This window comes from Caloenas nicobarica, chromosome 8 (assembly GCF_036013445.1).
Source record: "Caloenas nicobarica isolate bCalNic1 chromosome 8, bCalNic1.hap1, whole genome shotgun sequence".
Lineage (NCBI taxonomy): Eukaryota > Metazoa > Chordata > Aves > Columbiformes > Columbidae > Caloenas > Caloenas nicobarica.
Window position 1 is genome coordinate 23,119,601 of NC_088252.1, and position 20,371 is coordinate 23,139,971.

The 20,371-nt window shown below is 44.4% G+C and overlaps 1 protein-coding gene across 6 annotated transcripts in view; it reads right to left on the reverse strand.

Annotated features, from left to right (window-relative positions):
* LPP (LIM domain containing preferred translocation partner in lipoma) overlaps positions 1-20,371 on the reverse strand; it is a 344,425-nt gene that overhangs the window by 154,028 nt on the left and 170,026 nt on the right. For all 6 annotated transcript variants that reach the window (XM_065639708.1, XM_065639703.1, XM_065639706.1 and 3 more), the window contains one exon: positions 15,015-15,137. In XM_065639708.1, the coding sequence (XP_065495780.1) occupies positions 15,015-15,137 (123 nt within the window). The remainder of the gene's footprint in view (positions 1-15,014; positions 15,138-20,371) is intronic.

The following is a 20,371-nucleotide window of genomic DNA, read 5'->3' on the forward strand; positions in this document are numbered from 1 at the left end:
TTAGGGATGTTACTCTGAAAATAAAATCGCACAGCAGAGGCTTCACCTCTAACAAACAAAACAGTTCATCCATTGCTTCAGAGTAAGTTAATAGCAAATACAAATAAAAAAGGGAATAACACAAGTCCAGGAGACTCTTCCATTCTTGTGGCATTCAATCTCGCCAGTTTGCAGTTAGACAGAAACATCTGACCAGAAATGAATGGATATTGCACCTAAAATTTTCAAATCTATCTGAAACGACAAAGTATACCAGGAGTCTTTGGCCTTGAAATGAGGCAGCTAAAACTCCGAGTGGTAAAAACAGGAGGAGTCATTGTTCTATCTCTTCCAGTGCTAGAAAGAAGCAACATGAAACAAAGGGGGAGGCAAAATGAGAAGATATAATAGAAGGTGGGTCTGCCCCACCTCCACGGGACTCCTTTGCCATCAGATGCTTTAAATTCCAGAAGTTTACATGAGTTCATAAAGCCACTGGATAACCTGAGGGACGAAAAATCCTCAGCTGAGTATTATGGAAGACGACATTTTTATCAAGCCAGTCTCTGTGAAGAGCAAATTCTTAGATAAAAAGAAATATTCTGGGGCACTACTTTTATGAATTTGTACTCTTGTCTTCTTCCTTTGGTATTTACTGGAAAGGACACTGAGCTGGAGTGACTATTCGTCAGACACAGGATGGACAACTTGGGTTCTTAATTTCAGCCTATATACGCTGACAATTGTCAGAAAGATACTGAAAAGCCAAGGCTTAAATTCCAACTTCTGATCCAGGCAGGTTATTTTTCTAGAAACCAGACTTGTGCTACTTCTGTCTCTGAAAAGAACATCAGTAGACCAGCACTATAATGAGAGGAGTTGGGACAGAATGTACTTGATCGAGTGCACCCATGACTTCCCTCCAAGCTCAGTTGCAGACTACAGGGTCCTACAACATTACAAGAGCATTTATCTGAGTGCTGGAAGCAGGACACCAATGCTTTCATCAAATAAGCCAAGCCAGAGCTGAAGCTGGGTCTTCATGACAGCCAGCATTTAAGATGCTCAAGAAAACTTGGCAGGTAAATAAGATACTAAAAACTCCTCAAGGAATAGTCTTCCAGCGATGTGAAATCAGTCTATTCTGCATGCGGGAAGTCCAATTAATGGAGGGCCAGTCAACAGCATGTGACGGAGCGAGCGCTGGATACATTCATATGTCCACACATGACAATGCATCTCCAAGGGAGAAGGCAGTTCTGAGCACTAAGCTTTACTGCCTCCCTTATACCGTATTGCCTTGTCCACAGGAAAAATTCCAAGCTGTTGGGCACAACGTCCCACCTGGAAAGCCAGTTCCAGCATCTTCGTAGAACAAGAGGATCTCCTTCACATTTCCATGAGTCGTGAGCATACAGCTCCTCAGAGGTGTATTAGCAGAGTAAGGGACCTGGTCGAGATTTATAGGGAGTACTTAAGCTGTCCAAGCAGAGAACAGCTTGAAAATTGAGAACAGCACCTTGGTAAGTATTTCAAAGACAAACAGACACCTGCTTTGGCACTGGCTGTGCCAGCTTAGCCACACGGAAAAGAAATCATCTCAGGTGAAGGGTGGAACTACATTAAAAGAAAGTTTAGGCTAGTGATAGATGTTCAGACTGAGTATTTCTTTCCTCCTCCTCTCTTTCGGTATAGCCTTACCATCTCTAGTAATCTTAGAGAAAACAATTAGAAAAACTGATGCCAAAAAGTCCAATCTGACCTTTCTCAGGGCCAAAGCACCAAATTCTTACCCAGCAAAGCCTTGACAGACAGATCCGAGAGTGCTGCAGACTGCAGCAAGGAAAGCCCCTTCAGGGCTCAAGCTGCTGTTTTACGACGAGAGACATTTTTAGCCTACAATTTTCTCTCTTCCATCTTCCCTCATTGCTTGAAATTAAAATAAACATGGACCAGGGCCTAGGATTTTATTTTATCTGTCACATATTGCTACCATTAAACACACTTGAAACGAGTGGGTTTAGTTCAAATAAAACTGTATCTTCCCTCTCCCTTTCTCAACAAACATAAAATAGGAAACTGAACTCCAAAACATTCAGAAGCAATACACGTTACATCATGAGTCGATGATCCATCTGGCAGGCTGACACGGTAATAAGTTTGCTTAATTGTCAGGTCAGGCATATTACAGACCCAGTCTGTCAGCCCTTTTATTACAGCTTTGTACTGAGGAATTTCAGCCTCCTTGTACTCTGTATGTGTAGATGTGCTATGGGAGGTGAATGCCTCCACATGGTAGGAGCACACATGCATGGGCGCATATATGAAGTGTCACTCAGAACAAGGAGATTAAATTAAACAAGGAAATGCTGAAGCCAAATACCTCTTAGCAGCTGTATACGTTTCAGTCTGGAATAATCACCCAAAGAAAGCAATGAGATATTTACGTTTAATTTATTTGAAACTGGGCTGGGGAAAGCACTGATTATAGGGGATAATCCAGCTCTGGCTCGTAAGTGAAAGGGACAGAGATCCTCAGATGTTCTCTCCATTTATACTTTCTAAGCGATCAGCCCATCGTTTTGGTTTTGGCTCCATGCAGCTCCTACCATGAAGGCAGTCTCCTGAGATTGTCCATATGTGCTCCTGAGAAATCACTGAGTACACTCAGCAAATGATCACATTCACCAAATGGTTGGTTTACCTTTAAAAAGCCCACAAACCAAACCAAACCAAACCAAACCTTTTTCCTCCTTTGCCTTTGTATCTTACCTCATCTCCTTCTCTTTGTTAATGAGCTCAATTCTGAAATTATTTTATTTACGGGATGACTTTAACGTGTTCTGAAATACAATTTGTAGGAAAGATGCCAAATATAAATTGTATTCTCTAGACCTGCATGCATTTGCAATTTTACATGAGCACGCACACATATGTTCAATATCAAAACAGCAGGTGTTCTCTAAAGTTTTATTGCTATTAGTTAGAAATGACCACATTACTCAACAGTATCAAAGCCAAGTCTTGTCAAAGGCAAGTCTTGCCAAAAAGCTAAAAAGCCTGATGATTTCCAGTGTTACACAGCCCTGCTTTGGGGTGGTGGCTCTTCCAGATACCTCTAAAATATGACAGTGATCGACATTTACCCTAAAGAAGCACTTAACAATTGCATTCTCTGTGATATCTCCACTGCTTTTTGTGCAAAGCAGAGCGCTGACTTGAGCACAGTAGCAGCTCTCTGTCACTGGGGCCTCATAAAACACTGTGACCTTTGTGGCCACCCTGTTCCACAGCCAGGTCCCCTGTCTTGCACTTTGGACACTAGCCGCTGATGCAGACTCCAGTCGAAATGTTTCTAGAAAAAGATTAAATAGAGTTCAATACAATATTTGTACTATCTCCCTGTTGAACTGTACAGCACTCAAAAAATCCCAGCTGAACAACAGTGGCTTATCCATCACTTTTAAAGACTGCAAAACAGTCTTAGCTGCACAGATTTCTCACGTAATGCACAGTTGGTCTTTCTGCAAACCAGCACAGTAATCAACCCCGACACCTTCTCTTCCCTCCTGATAATCACACCTTGAAGCCGCGTGTGCATCACAGCTTTTTGCTGGATGGAAACAGAATTGTGTTTCCCATCTTTCATGAATTCTCCTTGGATCACAAGTTAATGGTTTTGGAAGAGAGAATCAAAACTGCCTGAGCCTCCAGGATGACTGGAGTGATTGCTGGTGTGCAAGATGGCAATTCTTCATGGCTCAGAAGCTCTTGGGACAGCAACAGGCTCTTGTGGACTTCTCACAAATCACTCCAGAGGGGGTAACATACCCAGTCCCTCATCAACCCAATGACAGTGCTACTCACAAGAAGACAGCAAGGTCTCTGACCTGGGTTGTGCTAACATCCAGATGAGACAATCGCAACGGTCCTATCGGCCTTTACCTGCATAATGCCATAAAACTGTGCAACCTGCCCTTGCTCTTGCTGTACTCATGCATGTGTACTCAGGCACTTCTTTCTGAGTGAAGAATTCATTGTAAGGCTTTGAGTATTTCACCTGGGAGGGAAGGAATCAGTCTCCACCTGCACACATTGGGAGAAATATTTATAACAACTGCATCAAAATTTCTGGCCAGGTCCATTTTGTTGTTGTTTTAAAATCTGTGGGAGAAGACAGTTGTACTCATTGAACCAACACATCACTGGTTTCCCACAGAAGGAGCAGTTAGTTAGAATGTTCACGCTTGGCTGTGAAGCAGCATATTAGGTTTATCTTCCTGTATTTTTTTTTTCCATTTCATCCTCTTTTACATACTCATAGAAGTTTCCTATTCACTACTGAAGCACCATATGGTGATAATATATGTGAACACAGGCACAGTGACACAGTCCACAAGCCTGCTATTGAGCAAAAGTTGACAACATAAGGCTGAGAAAATTGTAAGTGCTTCCAAGCCACAATATGTACGTCACCTAATTGCATTTTACTGTGATGCAAAGAAGTCTGAGTCAAGGAAGGAACTTCCTTACAATGAAACTGTAACAGCCTGGAGTAATTTACAGTTATTTGAAGAGCTATAGCAAGGACCTATCAATTCATAGCTTTCAGATACGGGCTGGGTGTGGGTTGGGGTTTTTTTTTAGCCTAGGCAGCTTTAATATACAGAAAGAGACAATGCATCTCAGCACCGCAGTCATCTCTCAAAAGGTTCCAGACAGGAAGGCAAAAAGCAATCAATAAGAGAAAATATAGACACAGCCCCTTAAATTGTCCACAGATGCATCTGCCTCTTACTTTAATCGTTAACGGTTTTGAACCAGGAACATGTTGCAACAATCCTGAGATATGTTCAGGTTATAAACGTATCGGGTTTATTTATGCACTGGTAGCAGGGTCTAATGTAGAAACCGCATGGCGAGCCCTCACTTTTCTGTAGGGCTCCAGGCTCTTCAAGGTGGCCCCACCTAAAATGGGGCTGGGAACAGATTTATCTGCTCTGCTTTTGGACTGTCCAGCAAGGGCTCTAGGGAGGGGTCCTCTCCCCCTGGTGGAACAGACCCTTGTAAAAACAGACCATGAAAGACAGAACAGACCAGTGCAGGACAACACTACACCAGAATATCACAGATGTATGTCCAAAGTCTTGTTTCACAACAAGCTTCATGGTGTCTCTGTGCCTCAAGCTCTCCATGTGCAGAAGAGAGAAGAATCAAACTTCTCCTTCTTCAGGGCATTATGAAGATAAACGTATGAAAAGCTGCAAGCGCTTGCACAAACACTAAGCAACCAACACAAACTTGTGAAAGCCATATTCTCTAGGACATCTTGGCCTTCACCTTTCAAAGGTATTTAGAAAGTGCAACCACAGAAGTTAGTTGTCCTCCTCTTTTAAAGAGCACAACTCAACAGTAACATCAGCAAGATCTACGCCTGCCCCTCAATGGTCTATGGATAGATCTGAGCCAATTCAAAGCCGTATCAAGGCAATGCTCTCCTTGCTGTGAATTCAATGCACAAATCACAAAGTCATCATTCCCAGTTCGGTGGAAATGGCCTGGGGAAGATGTCCAGCACAGGCCACAGGGGGAGCGAAGTCCCAAGTGACGCATTGCCATGCAGGTGTTTCTCTAAGTCGCTGTGCAGTTCCCTTGGCTCTGAAGCATTTCCTTTCCCTAAGAGAGAGGAAAACACAGCTGGTTCCTAGTGTGTGCAGAAGAGAAATAATCAACACAAAAGGAACAGACACCATAAAGAGCAGAGGAAAGGAAGACTAATTTCCTATGGACTTGTGCCTTGCATCTTGAGCAGACTCTGACCCTTCCTGTTCTCGCCCATCGCCTCTGCTGACCGCCCCTCCTGCTTCCCTTCTCCTCCTAGTATTAGCCTTGGCATTTATCTGTATATGTCAGCCAAACAATCTGTGTTTCAGGTCAGAGATCCTGGTTACAGTGCTGTCTGGAAGACCAAAAGTTCAGGTTGCCTGCAAGACACGCAGCGGGCTTGGAGCTTGCTGTGCCTGTGGACAGACAGCATGACACTGCAGCTCCCCAAGACACACGGGTCTGGGTCCCTCCTCCCCAGCCACTGACTTTTACATGCGCATACACCGCTCTTAGACCCACTTAAAAACGCCCCTGGATTCAATGGTAACATGGGGAGGAACGAACTGCCGGACACCTATGGGTGCTGGGTGGGAAGAATCCATCAACTACACTTTCCTTGCAAAATGTGATGGCTATTCCCTTGAAGGGCATTGTGCAGGACAGTGGCTGCCGTGTGTGTGCCACTGGGTTAAGTTCAACTTCATACACTTCCTTCCAGTTCTGTGCAGGTGGGGAGGACAACTTCCCACTTCTAAAGTGCTGCTTAGATCAGAGAGTGATGATATGGGTCCAGGACACCACGACTTTCTAGACCTGGGTGTTTCAATCTTCCACTGTTTGCTTGCAAAACAGCACATTGAGAAGTCTATTGCCTACAGATCACAAAACTGCAGCTGAGTATCAAGCAACACCCTCCTAGAGAAGAAATATAAGGATTTTTATTGTCCCTGCCTGGTTCACAGACTCCTGGACAGAGGTGGATGCATTTCCCCACACCTCAGATCCCTACAAAACCTCTTGACAGGGAACGTTCCTACGTACTCTCTGTCCATCCATTTGCAAGTGCTACAAGAGGAAGATAAATCTGTGACAGGGTGGTGAGGTGTCCGTGGTCCGGCCTCTCACACTCTGGTGACCCATGCACCAACCAAGTCGTCTAATCTCCCCGTGCCTCGGTTCTTCCTCACCTGTGAAACAGCAAGCATACTTCTGTATTTCACAGGGCTGCTGTTGTGGTGGTAAATCTAATGCCGCTGCAGCACTTGGATGCATCGGCCCGTGCAAGGATGCAAGCCTGCATCCCAGCAAAATGCAGGTCTCTGCCCCAGAGGCAGCTGCTCTTTGCTGGCTGGACACACGGACAGCTTGTGAAGCACGCCGGGACCCTTTGAGATGAGTGCCAAACCACGGCGAGTGCCAAAAACCCAGGATGCGGAAATGATGACAAGCTTCCTGAGATAATGGTATACAGCAGCTTGGTCCCGTTGCAGGGAAAAAGAAAACAAAACATAACAATAGGTAGAAGTCCTTGAACAGCTTTGGAGAGAAAGACCCCTGCTCCCAACCACTCACAACAAAATAATCAGAAATGCAGAATGGAAAAAAAGAACAAATTATGAGGTACTATTTGCTTTTTATCACTGTTCCCAAAGTAAATGTTTATCTTTATCCACACACAAATTGGAGACGCCTGCACAGACTTTAAAGTCCAATATATCCAACACTAGTTGCCATCTAAAGCTGTAGCCAAGCACGTAGGCAGAAAACCCAAATGGATGCAAAAAAGAGAAAGAGGAAGGGGAAAAGTAAACCTTACTGAGATTTATGTGAACTTGATTATACATCAGAAAAAAGAAACAGCAGGAGAAGTGCTGCTTTATTTTCACTCTGATGATAGCACAAGAGGAAGAAATAATACCCTGCAAAGGTCGCTCTTATCCTGTTCATCTGTGACAAGCTGATAATCTGGGATCCCAGAAAACTTTCTTTAAAAATCTTCACGGACATGCTCTTATCAAAAGGATTAAGGTTTAATACATACCAGCAGATGCAGGCGATTCGAGCATCTGCTAATCAGCACAGTGTCAGTTTGCTGTGTGCGCCGCATGGAGCTGATGAGCACAGGAAGGTTTCCCCTTCTTGTAGAGAAAGGCCAAATCCAAACATATATGAAACCATCTGTTGGCTACGCCTCTCAACTCACACATACGTGGCTGAACAGCCCTGCTCTGTGCATGCTCCTCTGCTCACAGGAGTGTTGGGGACAGCGTGACAGATGTGCCCTGCTCACAGCCAGCACGTCTGCCTGGTGCTCCTGGAAAGCTCCAACCTTGGGACTATGTCAAATACGACCCACACGGGGTGAGAATGCCTTTGGAGAGCAGAACCACAGGAGGGGAGTTTTCTGGACACAGAGGCTTTGCTTCTCAAGTGCTGGGAGGAACTCACTGAAATTGCTCCAGATGGGGCGCTGCCTTTTCTACTTTAAGTCATCCACCCAAATTTTCCAAACAGCACTGCGGCCAGAAGCGGGAGCACAGCTCTCAGAGGTGCCCCCATCCTCAAAACAGCCCGTGCAACTCCTGATGTCCATGACTACGGCAGAAGTGTCGCAGTCCACTACGAAGAGCTCTCGCCTGCAGCCCTGTCGTGAGCCTGTGTGAACCCTCTGGTCCTGCTACGGGTGTCAGAGCTCACCAGCTCAGCGCCAGCTTGGGGACACCTCTGTGAGGCACTGTCATCCCTCCGTGAGACACTGTCATCCCTCCGTGAGACACTGTCATCCCTCCGTGTCCACCCGACCTGTCCAAGTCAGCGGGGAAATGGTGGCAACCCACAGATTTCATGAAAAGCGCTGGGTAGCACGTGTAGCTCTGGAGAAGCTGGACAGTCCTACTAAATGGCCATCAACATTTTAGAGTGGACAGGGGGCACTTCTCAATTTCAGCAGATGGGCTTATTCCCAATGAGCCTTTCTGTCCCACAACCAAACAAATTAAAAAGCCCACAAAAAACAAACTGCAAAGACCTCAAGTGAACAGAGCCCCTTGCCACTGGGAAAGCACTGCCCAGGTACCACACCACGCTGCTGGACTCAGAAGCCTTTTTGCACAGCTATGCAGGTGCCGACAAATTAGATGTGCTCTTAGATGTGCTCAGACCAGCAGAACGAGGCCTGCACACCTTTATTTACCCCAAATATCGTACCTGAAGACAGCAGAAGCTCAGCCATTGATGTCAGCCCAAACCACATTGAAAAAAAAAACCCCTCAGCACCATTCTTAACATCCGAAATGGCTGAATCCCACTGAGTCCCATAATTCAGGAACTACAAACTCTCTGTGTCTTATAAACACTACAGGAGGGGAGAATTAATTCTGAATCCACCAAATCAATCTTAATCTGCTTCTACCTCCAAATTTTCTTTCTTAAAAGAATGAAAAACATTCCCGACAACAACTGGGATGCTAGCAAATACCCCACAGACTGCACTTGCAAAATCCTTTTGGTCCGTACCACCCTAAGAAGCCAGGCTCAGGCAAGCAACAGGAACAAGGAAACCAGACTCTGAGCCTGCACTAGCAAATTTGCACAAACTATTTTGAATTCAGATTCAGCGATCTGTTTTTCACAGAGCCTGTATGTCAATCCCACAGCCCCAAAACCAAGAACAATCATTGTGCTTTTTTTCCGATGCTGGGAGAAGGCATTGCTCTTTGCCAAGTAGGAGGCTTTGTTCATGGTTGGAGATACAGCTCCATGTAAACAAAGATAAAACACCCAAGCTCCGAGCTGTGCATTCCTGGTGCAGCTATAAGTGCAGCACTAAAATTAGAAATGCACATGGAAGAGCGCTCCTAGGAGTCTTCAGCACTCTACATTTTGCCTTGTTTCATGGTTTGCCATCCTACAGCTGAAACTGTTTAATCCTGTCCCATCACTCTGCAGGAAAATATGTCCATTGCCTTTTCACTGCTTTTGTTATTCCCAACCAGTTGTCAAAAGAAATGATAGAATAACAACCAACACTGTCAAACATTTAAATCCCTTTTAAATTCCAGTCATCAGAAGACATTATTTCCCAGTATGTTTGCAACTTAATGAAAATGTATCACTGTTTTTTTAATTGAATTTTCTTTACTGTTTTATTGTTCTGCAGCTCACATGGAGAATGAGCTGCTTTTTCTTCAAAGTATTACTCAGGCTGACAGCGTTGGATAGATATCTAGCACTGGGGGCAATGACACAGAGGCAGGGACACAGGCATGAATCCTTAGCCACCTCGCCTAACTCTGCCTTCACTTTCCCCATCTGTTAGATGAAAAATATTTTTTTTCTCTCTTTTTCGTTATTTGCACAGCCACATCACCTAAAGGCCTTCAACCAAGACCAAGGTTTCATTTTGCTAGATGTCATGCACGTGGGTCGGAAGAAGCAAATCACACTGAAGAGGTTGCCAAGCTACAGAGACAGAAGAGATTTTGAGGGGAAGCAGAGTGGTGGTAGCTGGAAATGAAGCAGGTCTCCAGAGTGCCAGCCCAGTCTCTTCTGGATCAAGCTGCCTCTGAGAGCTGTAGACAAATAGATTTGATCTTGACCATCAAAGCATGCTTTTTTGCTGTTTCAATACTCCATAAATTTGGGCCACTCAGTATTTGCTTTTCAAAAAAGGCTAATTACCTTTGGACCAGGGACATCTTACTACCTGGTACACCTCCCACGCAGTCCTATTTTACCAAATAGACAATCTGTTGGAAATTTGGGATAAAACTCAGAAGTTTCAGAATGTAGGTGTCCAATTCCAGACAAAGTAATCAGCATTCAATACATAATTCACAGCAGGGACAAAAAATCCTGAGCTTTCGTATGCTGCTATTTCCAGTATTTCATTTTCACAGCCTCTGCTGGAAGTCCTCTCTCCAGTGTCACAAAGTTTTCTTGTTTTTTAAAAAATGCAAACGTTTATTTTATGGGCTGAAATTTTGCCTGGTTTGTTTTAGTTTTGTTTGTTTGTTCGGGTTTTTTCGTTTGTTTGGTTTGGGGTTTTTTGTGGGTTTTTTGTTGTCGTTATTTGTTTGGTTTGTTTTGTGTGGGTTTTTTGTTTGTTTTTCTTTGTTTGTTTGTTTGTTTTTGCTTAAGGCCTTCCTGCACTCATGTCTTAAGCAAGGATGTAAGCAGAACTGGTAAAAATTGGGGAAAACATCCTTTAAGAGAGGAGCCAGATGACCACAGCATTCACCAGGCCTCCTAGTTGGGGTTCACTCAATTTAGGAACAGCCCTTGCTCACATCCGTGGAAGTTAAGCACCTAAATACCTTGTCTATACAACCTCCTTTTACTAATGAAAGGCATAGTGGGTTCTCTGCTTCTGGACTTTCCAACGGGTTACTACAATTTAGAAGTTGTGATATGCAAACATAAAACACGTTGCCGCTACACAAGAGGAGCTCTGTACTTTACGCATCACACTAGCATTTCTAAACTTTACCAAACAGGAGGAAAATATTAATTAGATTTTTTTTCATAATACATCTACACTTATTCAAACAATACCTAAGACAAGGCCATCTATTAACATGCCACTGCAGTCATGGTAATTTTGAGATTGTGTTGGTCTCCTCCTCTATTTCAATTCACTGCACAAGAAGATTGGAACTGGCCATGCTGGTGAAGGTCACACAGAAACCTCCCACGCTCAGGTGATGTTTGGTCCTTTCTAAAACTCCAGCTCCAGCTGAATTGCTGAAATATTGTCTGTCCTACACCACTTCACATGACAGAAAGCATCTTTAGACACTGTTGTGTTGCAGCTAAAGATGATTTAGTCTTGTAATTTTCTGTTCTTTTTGATATGTGCAATTTCGTGGAAAAAAAAAAAAAAACAAACACTAAAAAAACAACAAATGGCATTTTAATAACTTTTGACTGCTTCTGTGACTCAGAGATACTTTCACTTGCAAGTCATGGGATCAGCCTGGGGCGAAGGTGATGGCGATCAAAAGCTGCCTCTCACCCACATGTTGCTGATGGCCCATATGAAGTAAACTATCAACGCCTAGAAAACCTCTGCTGCAGGGGACTGTCTCAACAATGGCCTCAAGACACTGACGAGAACTAACCAGAAACAAAGTCTGAGATAATCTTTCACTTTGAGGTTCCGCAAAATGGGGGTTGACTCACACTGGCATAGCAGACTCGCAGAAGGACCTCCTCCCACCAAACCCGCATGGGGAGGAAAGATCTTTTCTGCTCTGTAAAGGAGAAAACTGGTTCTGTTTTTAATGAAACCAGGACATATGCTGAGAAGACACTTTTCAAACTCATCACTTCAGAGAAGAGGGCAACACGGCTCGGCAGGACAACAGCATCCCACCACCTCTGCCCAAGGCATGGGAAGGAGCCAGCAGGACCTGGGTGATTCCTCCACCTCCACTTTCCAGCTCAGCTGCCTTGAACTGGGCAGGACCACTGCGTACAAGGAGGATGCTGCTGACTGCAGGTGTCAAAACTCCCTCCCTGCCCTCTATTTAATGATGGTCATTTTTAGCTCATGGCAATGTCCTTGTCACCTGCCTGGCACACAAAGAATGTGACCAGAGTGATGCCCAAGCAAGCAACGCAGGGCTGGTGCAGAGATTCATCCTCATCCATGTCCTCAACGGCACGTCTGCTGGCCAAGGGAATTTGTCTGGGGTTAACATTGGCCCATCCATTCTGAGAAGTACTATGGACATTCCAAACCTACTGGGCAAGGTACAAATCCCTCCCATTGCAGTGTGTCTCATTGCTATGCTGAACTTGCACCAAGGATTGAAAGAGCTTCCCTCTGTGTGAATTTATGCCAATGGGTAGGGTATGTTAAACAAACTGCTTGTGATTATCCTGCTATCACTCCTACTCCAGTGAGAGAGGACTATGCTACAGTTTAGTTTATGTTGCTTTAAAGCTACCTTGAAGATAAAATAAAAAAGAACCCTAACAATAAAATTTCTCTTATTCCAGAACAGAGGTATCCCCAAGGGCAAGGTATACCTATGAAATTATTATAATGTTTTAACCACATAAGCACAACTGGAAATGTCTTCTCTGAAAACAAGCCGTAACCCTATTTTCCTATCTGCAGCCATTAGCCTGATAAATTTGGGAAGGTCGGCTAAAGTGTAATCCAATAAACGTGCTGATGTTCTGAGTAAGTACCTCACAATTTGCAGCCTAATCTATTATCCTACTATAAGACCATCAAATGACTCACTAGTTTTAATACTTAGTACAGATCAAACAAAGAAAAATATAAAATCTTTACATTCTAGTTCCATCTTTTCAAGGACTTGTTTGAGTACTCTTTAATTACAACAGATGATACATTCAGCTCTGGCATTTTCTTTTTCTAACAGCTATTGTTAGAAGTTGCTGTAGCTGTACTTTCCATGGGACACCATTACATTAACCAATAAATCCTGAAAAGTCTGATAAACTGAACAAAGAAAGTTGGGATTTGGCCCCAGAGATTAAATTCAGCTTCTTCTGCTCCCTGGATCTCACACAATTATTGTAACACACCAGGGAGCAGCAGCATCCCATCACTCGTGGGTACGGGGGACAAGTCTTCAGAGCCCCCACCTGAGCTGTGGGCAAAAAGCCACAGGAACAAGCGTGTGCACTGACCAGCACATTTCGTCTTGGAGGCTGATGAACTTCAAAAGCCAGATCAAGTCCAAAACTTGGCCTATGCCTTCCAATCCTCCAGAAACTCAAATACACCTGCAGAACTTTGCATTTGACTGCTACAATTTATTTATTTGTTAGTACTATAGGAACAAAATAAAAGTGAAAAACCAATCTGTTCACAGAACACCAGATCCCAAAGCATGTCTCTATGAAGGTGCTGGAGCTGACCACAGGCATTGCCAAGGAAAATGGTGAGTATGAATCTCTTCCAGTTAATTCTTGCAGTGTTTTGACACTATAAAACATTTCCCAGTAACAATGTGCATTCGTATGTGTTTGGCCCACGCAACCAAAATGAACACGGGTTATTTGACACAGTACCTGAGCACTATCACTGTTAAAACTTGTCTTTTTTATCACAACAACAAAAAACCACTGGGAAAGGAACTCAGTTGTATCTGGTTTACATTGTTGCTGGTTTTGACTGACCTAAATCAGACTGTTGTTGAAGGACAGGTCTGTAAGTTCACGCAATAACTGTGTACATGATGCCAGAATGAAAGAAGAGTTTATCAGGAGTTCCCTGCAGAAGAGATGGAAACCACACAGACCACCATGCCAGAGCTTCTGCATGCAGATGGATGCCTTTAAAAGTGCACAAATCTCATTTAACTCTGCTTTTGCTAAGTTCAGATACTTAAACAAAAGCAAATCTAAATGAACTCTGATCACTAGTTTAGTTCTGCTCCAAAGGTACTAGTTCTCAATTACTTAAAGCAAATACAACAATGAAAAGAACCAAAAAAGCAACAAATTAAAGAAATGGCCTATATGGATAATGGGCGTGCACTGCATCAGTCAACTTTCCCTTAGGTTCTTTTGACTTTAGCAGTTTTATTTAGGATTGACATTAGTAGGACAAATGCAACATATACATACAGCTGCATACATGCCTACAGACCCATATACATACAAGAAATGAGCCCGGTCATGAGATTAGGAAGTGAAGACGCTGCACAACTGGGCACAAGCACATCTGGGATGATTTTAGAGACCTCAAGAACCACCCTTTTTAAAGTGCCACTACGGTATCACCACTTCCTCTGATAAAGAGATGACATCTTACCAGAACTTAAACAGCCCAGCTCAAGCACTACCTAGATGAGTGACAAAAACTAGCTGAGCTGCTGTCACCCCTGCAGTCCTCGTCTAGACACAGCAGAGTAAGTGCAAATTCCAGTCTGCCTTGCTGGGCTACAGCCACCCTGACAGCTGAGCCACGATCCAAGACGCCTCGTCGCCACTGATTAGACGACAAAAACAAAAGAAAACAACTTGAGACACGGATATCTGGATCCTCCTGGCAGCGTGACAGATAAAAGTTAACAAAACAGAAAACCAACAAGAAAGCAACAGCGTAAAAGTACTTGTGAACCGAGCAGGTTTTAATTCACAAGCTATTTTTGGTGGAAAGCCGAGGCGAATGAAATGCCATTTTTTTCTGAGCGTTCTTCTAGCAACCTCCGTGGCAATCCAACAGTCGGGATCAGAGGCCCTTCGCTCAGAGGTGCGGCAGCTTTTGAGCCGCTGCCCTCTCCAGAGCAGCTGCGCCCTTCTCCCCACTGACAGCCACATCTGGATGCCATTAGGAGGAACTGGCACGCCTGCTTGCAACAAATACCAAGCGGTTAGCAAATTGACTCCAGCGCTCCACACGCTGGCCACTTTCCCACTCTCTGTTTATGCCATGTGCCACTAACCTGTTGAGTCCGAGGTTTGTACGGAGAGCTGCTCTCTAGGTCAGCCAGGATGCTGGTCAGAGAGTCAATTTCTGCATCTAAGCTGGACCGCCGCTCCTCAAGCGTCTTGCCACCAGGGTTCACCTTAAAGAAGAAAGAAGAGTTCCAGTTACACAAGCCACTTGTCCTGGCGTGTGGTTTCTTACCGTCCTCACAGAGCTGAGACCGTGTCCAGCAATAACACTCGGGTCTCGGCACAGCTTGACTACTACCACAATAAAAATACTAAAGGGTTACCTAACAACTCACCTAATTTCCACTGTAAAGCCTGTTCAGACCATACCACCACCTCCCCACTGATGATCCTGTTCTGTTTGCCTTCACTCTCACCAAGTTACTTCGATTTTCCAAGCCAAAAATTCGCCTTTTCCTTTGGCTCACTGGCTCTTCCAGTTATTTAAATTTCATTTCAGGAGCATTCAATCATTACCTGTTCTACAGAACTCCCCAGTCATCAATCCAACACATAAATGGCAAGTTGGTCAGAGAGAGACAGACTATGCAAAGCAAGCTGGCTCTGATCTGCCAAGCTTATATGTGCTAAGGCATTCATTAGTTCCTAATGATTATTAAATCTTATTGGATTACAATAAATTTGGCTTGACTAACAAGAAAATGGAAGCACCAATGTGCTTTATGCAAAACTACATCATTTAAAAGGCTGAGAATCAGGTTAGAAACTATGTACAAACTCAGTTCTGTTTGCCTATTTTTATTATAGACCCAGTCAGTTTGTTCCATCCAACCTATTGTTCCAAAAAAAAAAAAAAAAAAAGAAATATTTTTTCAGAGGAATTACCTCAGATCTTTACTGCTGGCTAGCTGTAGGCACCTGGATTTTTAAATCTGCAAAAGTCCAATTTCCTTTCCACTATTAGTGCACTTCATGGCTCTTGTTTGGTTTTTCTCCATCCTCCATTCGTTGGCCTATAACAACTACAGGGTAGCCACAGGCTTCCCGGACACAAAAACTGTGATTGCTCCACTCCCGAGAATTTCTAAGCTAAGCTGCCAAAATCCAGCCTGGGAAGCGGGGGAGATGCGAAGGGCACCCAAGGTCCCAACATTTGGGGTGATAAGTCAATGGCAGATCAAGGAACAAAACCAGAGCCCATGCACGCTCTGTTTCGTACCCTGACCCTGGAGAGGAGAGATGGTGGCGGATCAGAAGATTGGCCGATTTCATTTCTGCTTCTTAGCATTTCTGGGCCATATTATTCCCAGGTTCTCATTCCCCAGAACAATTACGCAATAGCTGACTAGCAAATGCTGCAGAACAAGTTGTAAGGTTGTAAAAGTTAAATGTCCTTAGGAAACCTAGAAAAATAAAATGGCATAGAAACATCTCTATTGATTCTGGGCTCTGTAAAAGATTTATTTATTCAATTAAAACATAATCAACCTAGATTAAGAGTCGAATTCTACAGATCCTGGAGCACAATTCAGTACAGCAGTGCCAACAAAAAATGCTATCAATGTGTGTGAGGGCCTATTGGGACAGGACTGGACTTTAAGTACATTTAAGAGTGGTAATCCTCACAAAGAAAGGTTTCTGCTTGTGCTCTGCTCCACATCTCTGCAAATCTTGCATTTTTCTCCCCACAGTGCTCCAGATTCAACCAAGGGATTTGCTGCATGCGGAAACTGGAAAAGAATTTGCAACGCTAACTTTAGCAAGAGAGGGTTAAGTTATTTCTCTTCTCATGCTCTCCGTCATGACATTGCTATAAAAGTTTTATGATATTGCTCTGGAACAAAACTCAAGCACCAGGTCCCAAGGCACAACAGGTTCGCACAGACACGGCTCTGCTCCGAGGAACCCAGACTGGTTAAGCTCACAACCTCGCACATACAAACACCGGAACCAGAAAGAACTGCTAATTCTATTTCTGTCTGGATTTATGGCATTGTTGCAGACATGTCGCTTGCGCGCCCTCCCTTTCAGCCAGCAGAATATGGAAAAATGGGTTTAAAAAGAAAAAGGATGCTATCTTTGGCCCAGCCAACGTGAGTTCGACAAAAAGCAAACATAAGCCAACCAAGTCCAACAAATTACTCATGCCAGAGACTCTCCACTCACGTGAACTTCTGCAACGCCTACACTCCTATCCCCTGGCTCGGTCCCTGCTGTGAGGCAAAAGAGAGAAAAACAGCAGGGAGCTTCACTGCTTGGCCTGTTTGTCCGCCCCTGAATTCCTGGTGTGCAGCTCAGAGCAGCTGTGATGGTAACCCACTCCTGAGCCCCGTCAACCCACCCTGTTCTGACGAAAACTGGCTTTAATTTTGCTAAATCCTACTACCCAGCACCAGTCAGCGCCACAGGTCTCCTTGCACCACCCTGAGGGACATTCATCACAGAACATGCCGTGCAGAGGGCAATGCAGGGCCTCCAAGTTTGCCTTCACTGTGCTAAAAAAGCCGTAAGACTGTCCACCGAGCTAGAAGACATGAAAAGCACAACGATTTCCCTAGATGCTACCTTTTCTTACAACCTAGATCACCCACTTGTATCACATTTTGCAGGTTACAGCAGAGAAACACGAACACTTCTCATTTGTCCAAGCCAGCTCCTTGCAACAGACTCAAAGAGAAGAATCTGTCTCCCAGATGTCCTTCCTAGCTCCTGCTCCAAATTCCTTTCCCTACCCAGACCCAGCCACCTCTCTTATTCTGTTTTCCCCTCTCTCCATGCCATGTTTGCTGCCGGGTTGGCCTCTGAGCCTCTCCAAGAAATCACATTGAAGTTTGATGGTGTTGCTCTGTCAGGGAAAGACGGAGGGTGGCTTTGCAGTAGCAACCTGCTGACTTAGGTGGACGGCAGGTTAGATGTAACTCAGGTCCCAGTGTATATTTTCTACCAACACAAGGCAAAGGCCAAACACCTGAACACTTTAAGAGCATTGCGACTTTGCTCACCACAATTTTCCAGCATCAAGATCCACCTTCTTCCCATCCACCTTAGCCTTGCTCAAGTCTTCTCTAAAGCAGGTTGAGCTGAGTGTTTTGCGAGCATTGTGGCCAGCTCTTCCTCTGAGCTGCACCCTAGGAATGTGAGCTGCTGATACTGGGGAACACAATGCTGTTATAAATGTACAGACATGTCCGACACAGCAGAGCTACAGCCAGACACACAACCTTCCCCGTAGCATCAGCTCACTCTGCACACTGTTATTACCGCATGTCACTGATGACTTCATAACTCGCAAGTGGAAGAATGGAGATGAACATCACGGATATTAGGAAAAAATGTAGCTAATGACTCAAAACAAACAGGCTGTGGGCTCCCAGTGCCTTCTGCTCCTGGTTTTATTGGGAGCCTGAGGTGCTTGGGGAGCTCTCCTAGGGGTGCAACAGGTCAACACTGTTTGCATTTACACATCCAAGAACAGGGAAAAGCAGGGAGCAGAAAAGCCCTTTGCAGCAAAGGTAGTCATGGAAAGGAAAGACTAAAGTAACAACAGAAGCAAGGAAGAGGGGAATTTAGGCAAATCTGGGGTTGTGAGCAGGTGCATAAGGGCTTTTGCCCTGAAAGACTTTATCGTCTTTTCCTCCAGCAAATACAACTGAGCCACAGACGAGGTGGGAGCTGAAAAATTCAGTGACCACTGCCTGCTTCCTCCAGCAGCCGCCTGCCACACTCTGCAGGCTGTCAAAATCCTCCAGTAGGTACTGATGTGGTAGAAGAGCAAATGAAACAGCTCTCCAAACAAGGAGTTAGCATCTCTTTCTACTCCGTGGCCTCGGGCACTTGGCTTAGTCAGAGCTGCAGAGAGAGAAAGAATGATGGGGCTCTTATTTCCTATTTTAGCTGGGGGCAGGCGGGGGAAAGGAGGGAAAGATGTTTGATTTTGATGGCATCCACTATGCATACAAGACAAGACTGTGAGAAATGTTAACCAGGAAGAAGAAAATAAGTGATTTAGTCTTGATGTACTTCAGGATGGGGTTTGTGTTTATTTTTTTTTCCCCCCTTTCTTTGCACTTTGTTCAACAACCTCACTGCCAGAGGCAAGATCCTTTCCAGACACACACCCTTGCTACCCCTTCTCTTCCACTGTAGAATTGCCCAGTCTTTCCAAGGTCACAAAAGCCATCTAAAACCCAAAAAGACTGCAGTGGCAAAGAGATGCATCCTCGAGGCCACTTATCCAGAAAACCAGGCACCCTGAAGATGAGCTGCTGTGTCTGTTCTCCCCTGAGCCTACAGACAAGTACAAACATTTTTCTTTCAAATTCCTTAATGTAAATTAAAGCAGTCCCAAGAGGTGATCCCACCAAGCAGCACAAGGAGACAAGAGCTGACTGAAGCATTGGGGGTGAGGGGGGTCTAAGATGCTTGATTGATGCCTAATTGCCATTCCAGGCACCAAGGAGGGGCTGGAAAAGTAGTCATGCCCTTTAAAAACAGAAAGATTGAGTCTTCTGAAACAAATCCGAAATGATGGAAGATTTCAGCAGATGTGACTGTGGTGATTTCACCAGACGTGATTGTATCAAGGATCTAATAGAAAAGAACTTCCCTGCTGTTCCATCAGGCTGAAGCCAGGCCTGAAATACCCTTTTTAGTCTTTTGATGACATCAAGGATAAAAGCCAAAGGAAAGTTAGGTTTTGATTTATTTTTTCCCCGCTCTTTTTTTTTTTTTTTTTTTCAGGCACGGAATAGTTTTACCTGGTTTGTATTGCTGGATATTAGCAGGACCAAAGGAAAACACTTTAAAAGTTTAAAGTGTGCTGTTCAAAAGTGTTGTTTGGTGTCTCTCAGATGCTACTGTCATTTAACCGAGCAACATTTCTACAAGTCACTTTTCAAGATCTCCCTGTAAGGAGGCAGGTGGCCCTACCTGGAACGAGACTTAAATGGGGTGGGGTGCAATCACCCACTAAACAGCAGCCTGCCTAAAAAGGGCTAATAAATGTGCCAGATATCTTCCCTTGGCAAAATTCACACCAGCAGCTGTGCCACAACAAACTGCAGGAGACGCAGCAGGGTAAAGGGGGCTCCAAGCTCAGCTCAGACCTACAGCATGGGGCCGGGGTCGCACAGTCCCACATTCAATTTCTTCACCCATTTAAAATGTAAATAGCACTAAGTATCCCGAGGATTAACTGATATGATCTCTGAAGCAGCAAGGTGGTGTAAAGAACCGCAGGGGTTTACAGCTGGGGCAAATGAACAAGCAGATGAAGAAGAGTTATTTGCTAAGCACTGTTAGGAGACAGACAGGAGACATCTTGCGAAACCTTAACAACCAATCTATAAACTCACTGTGGTGTAGGAGGCTTACAAAAAGGACAAATAATAAAAATTAAAGAAAA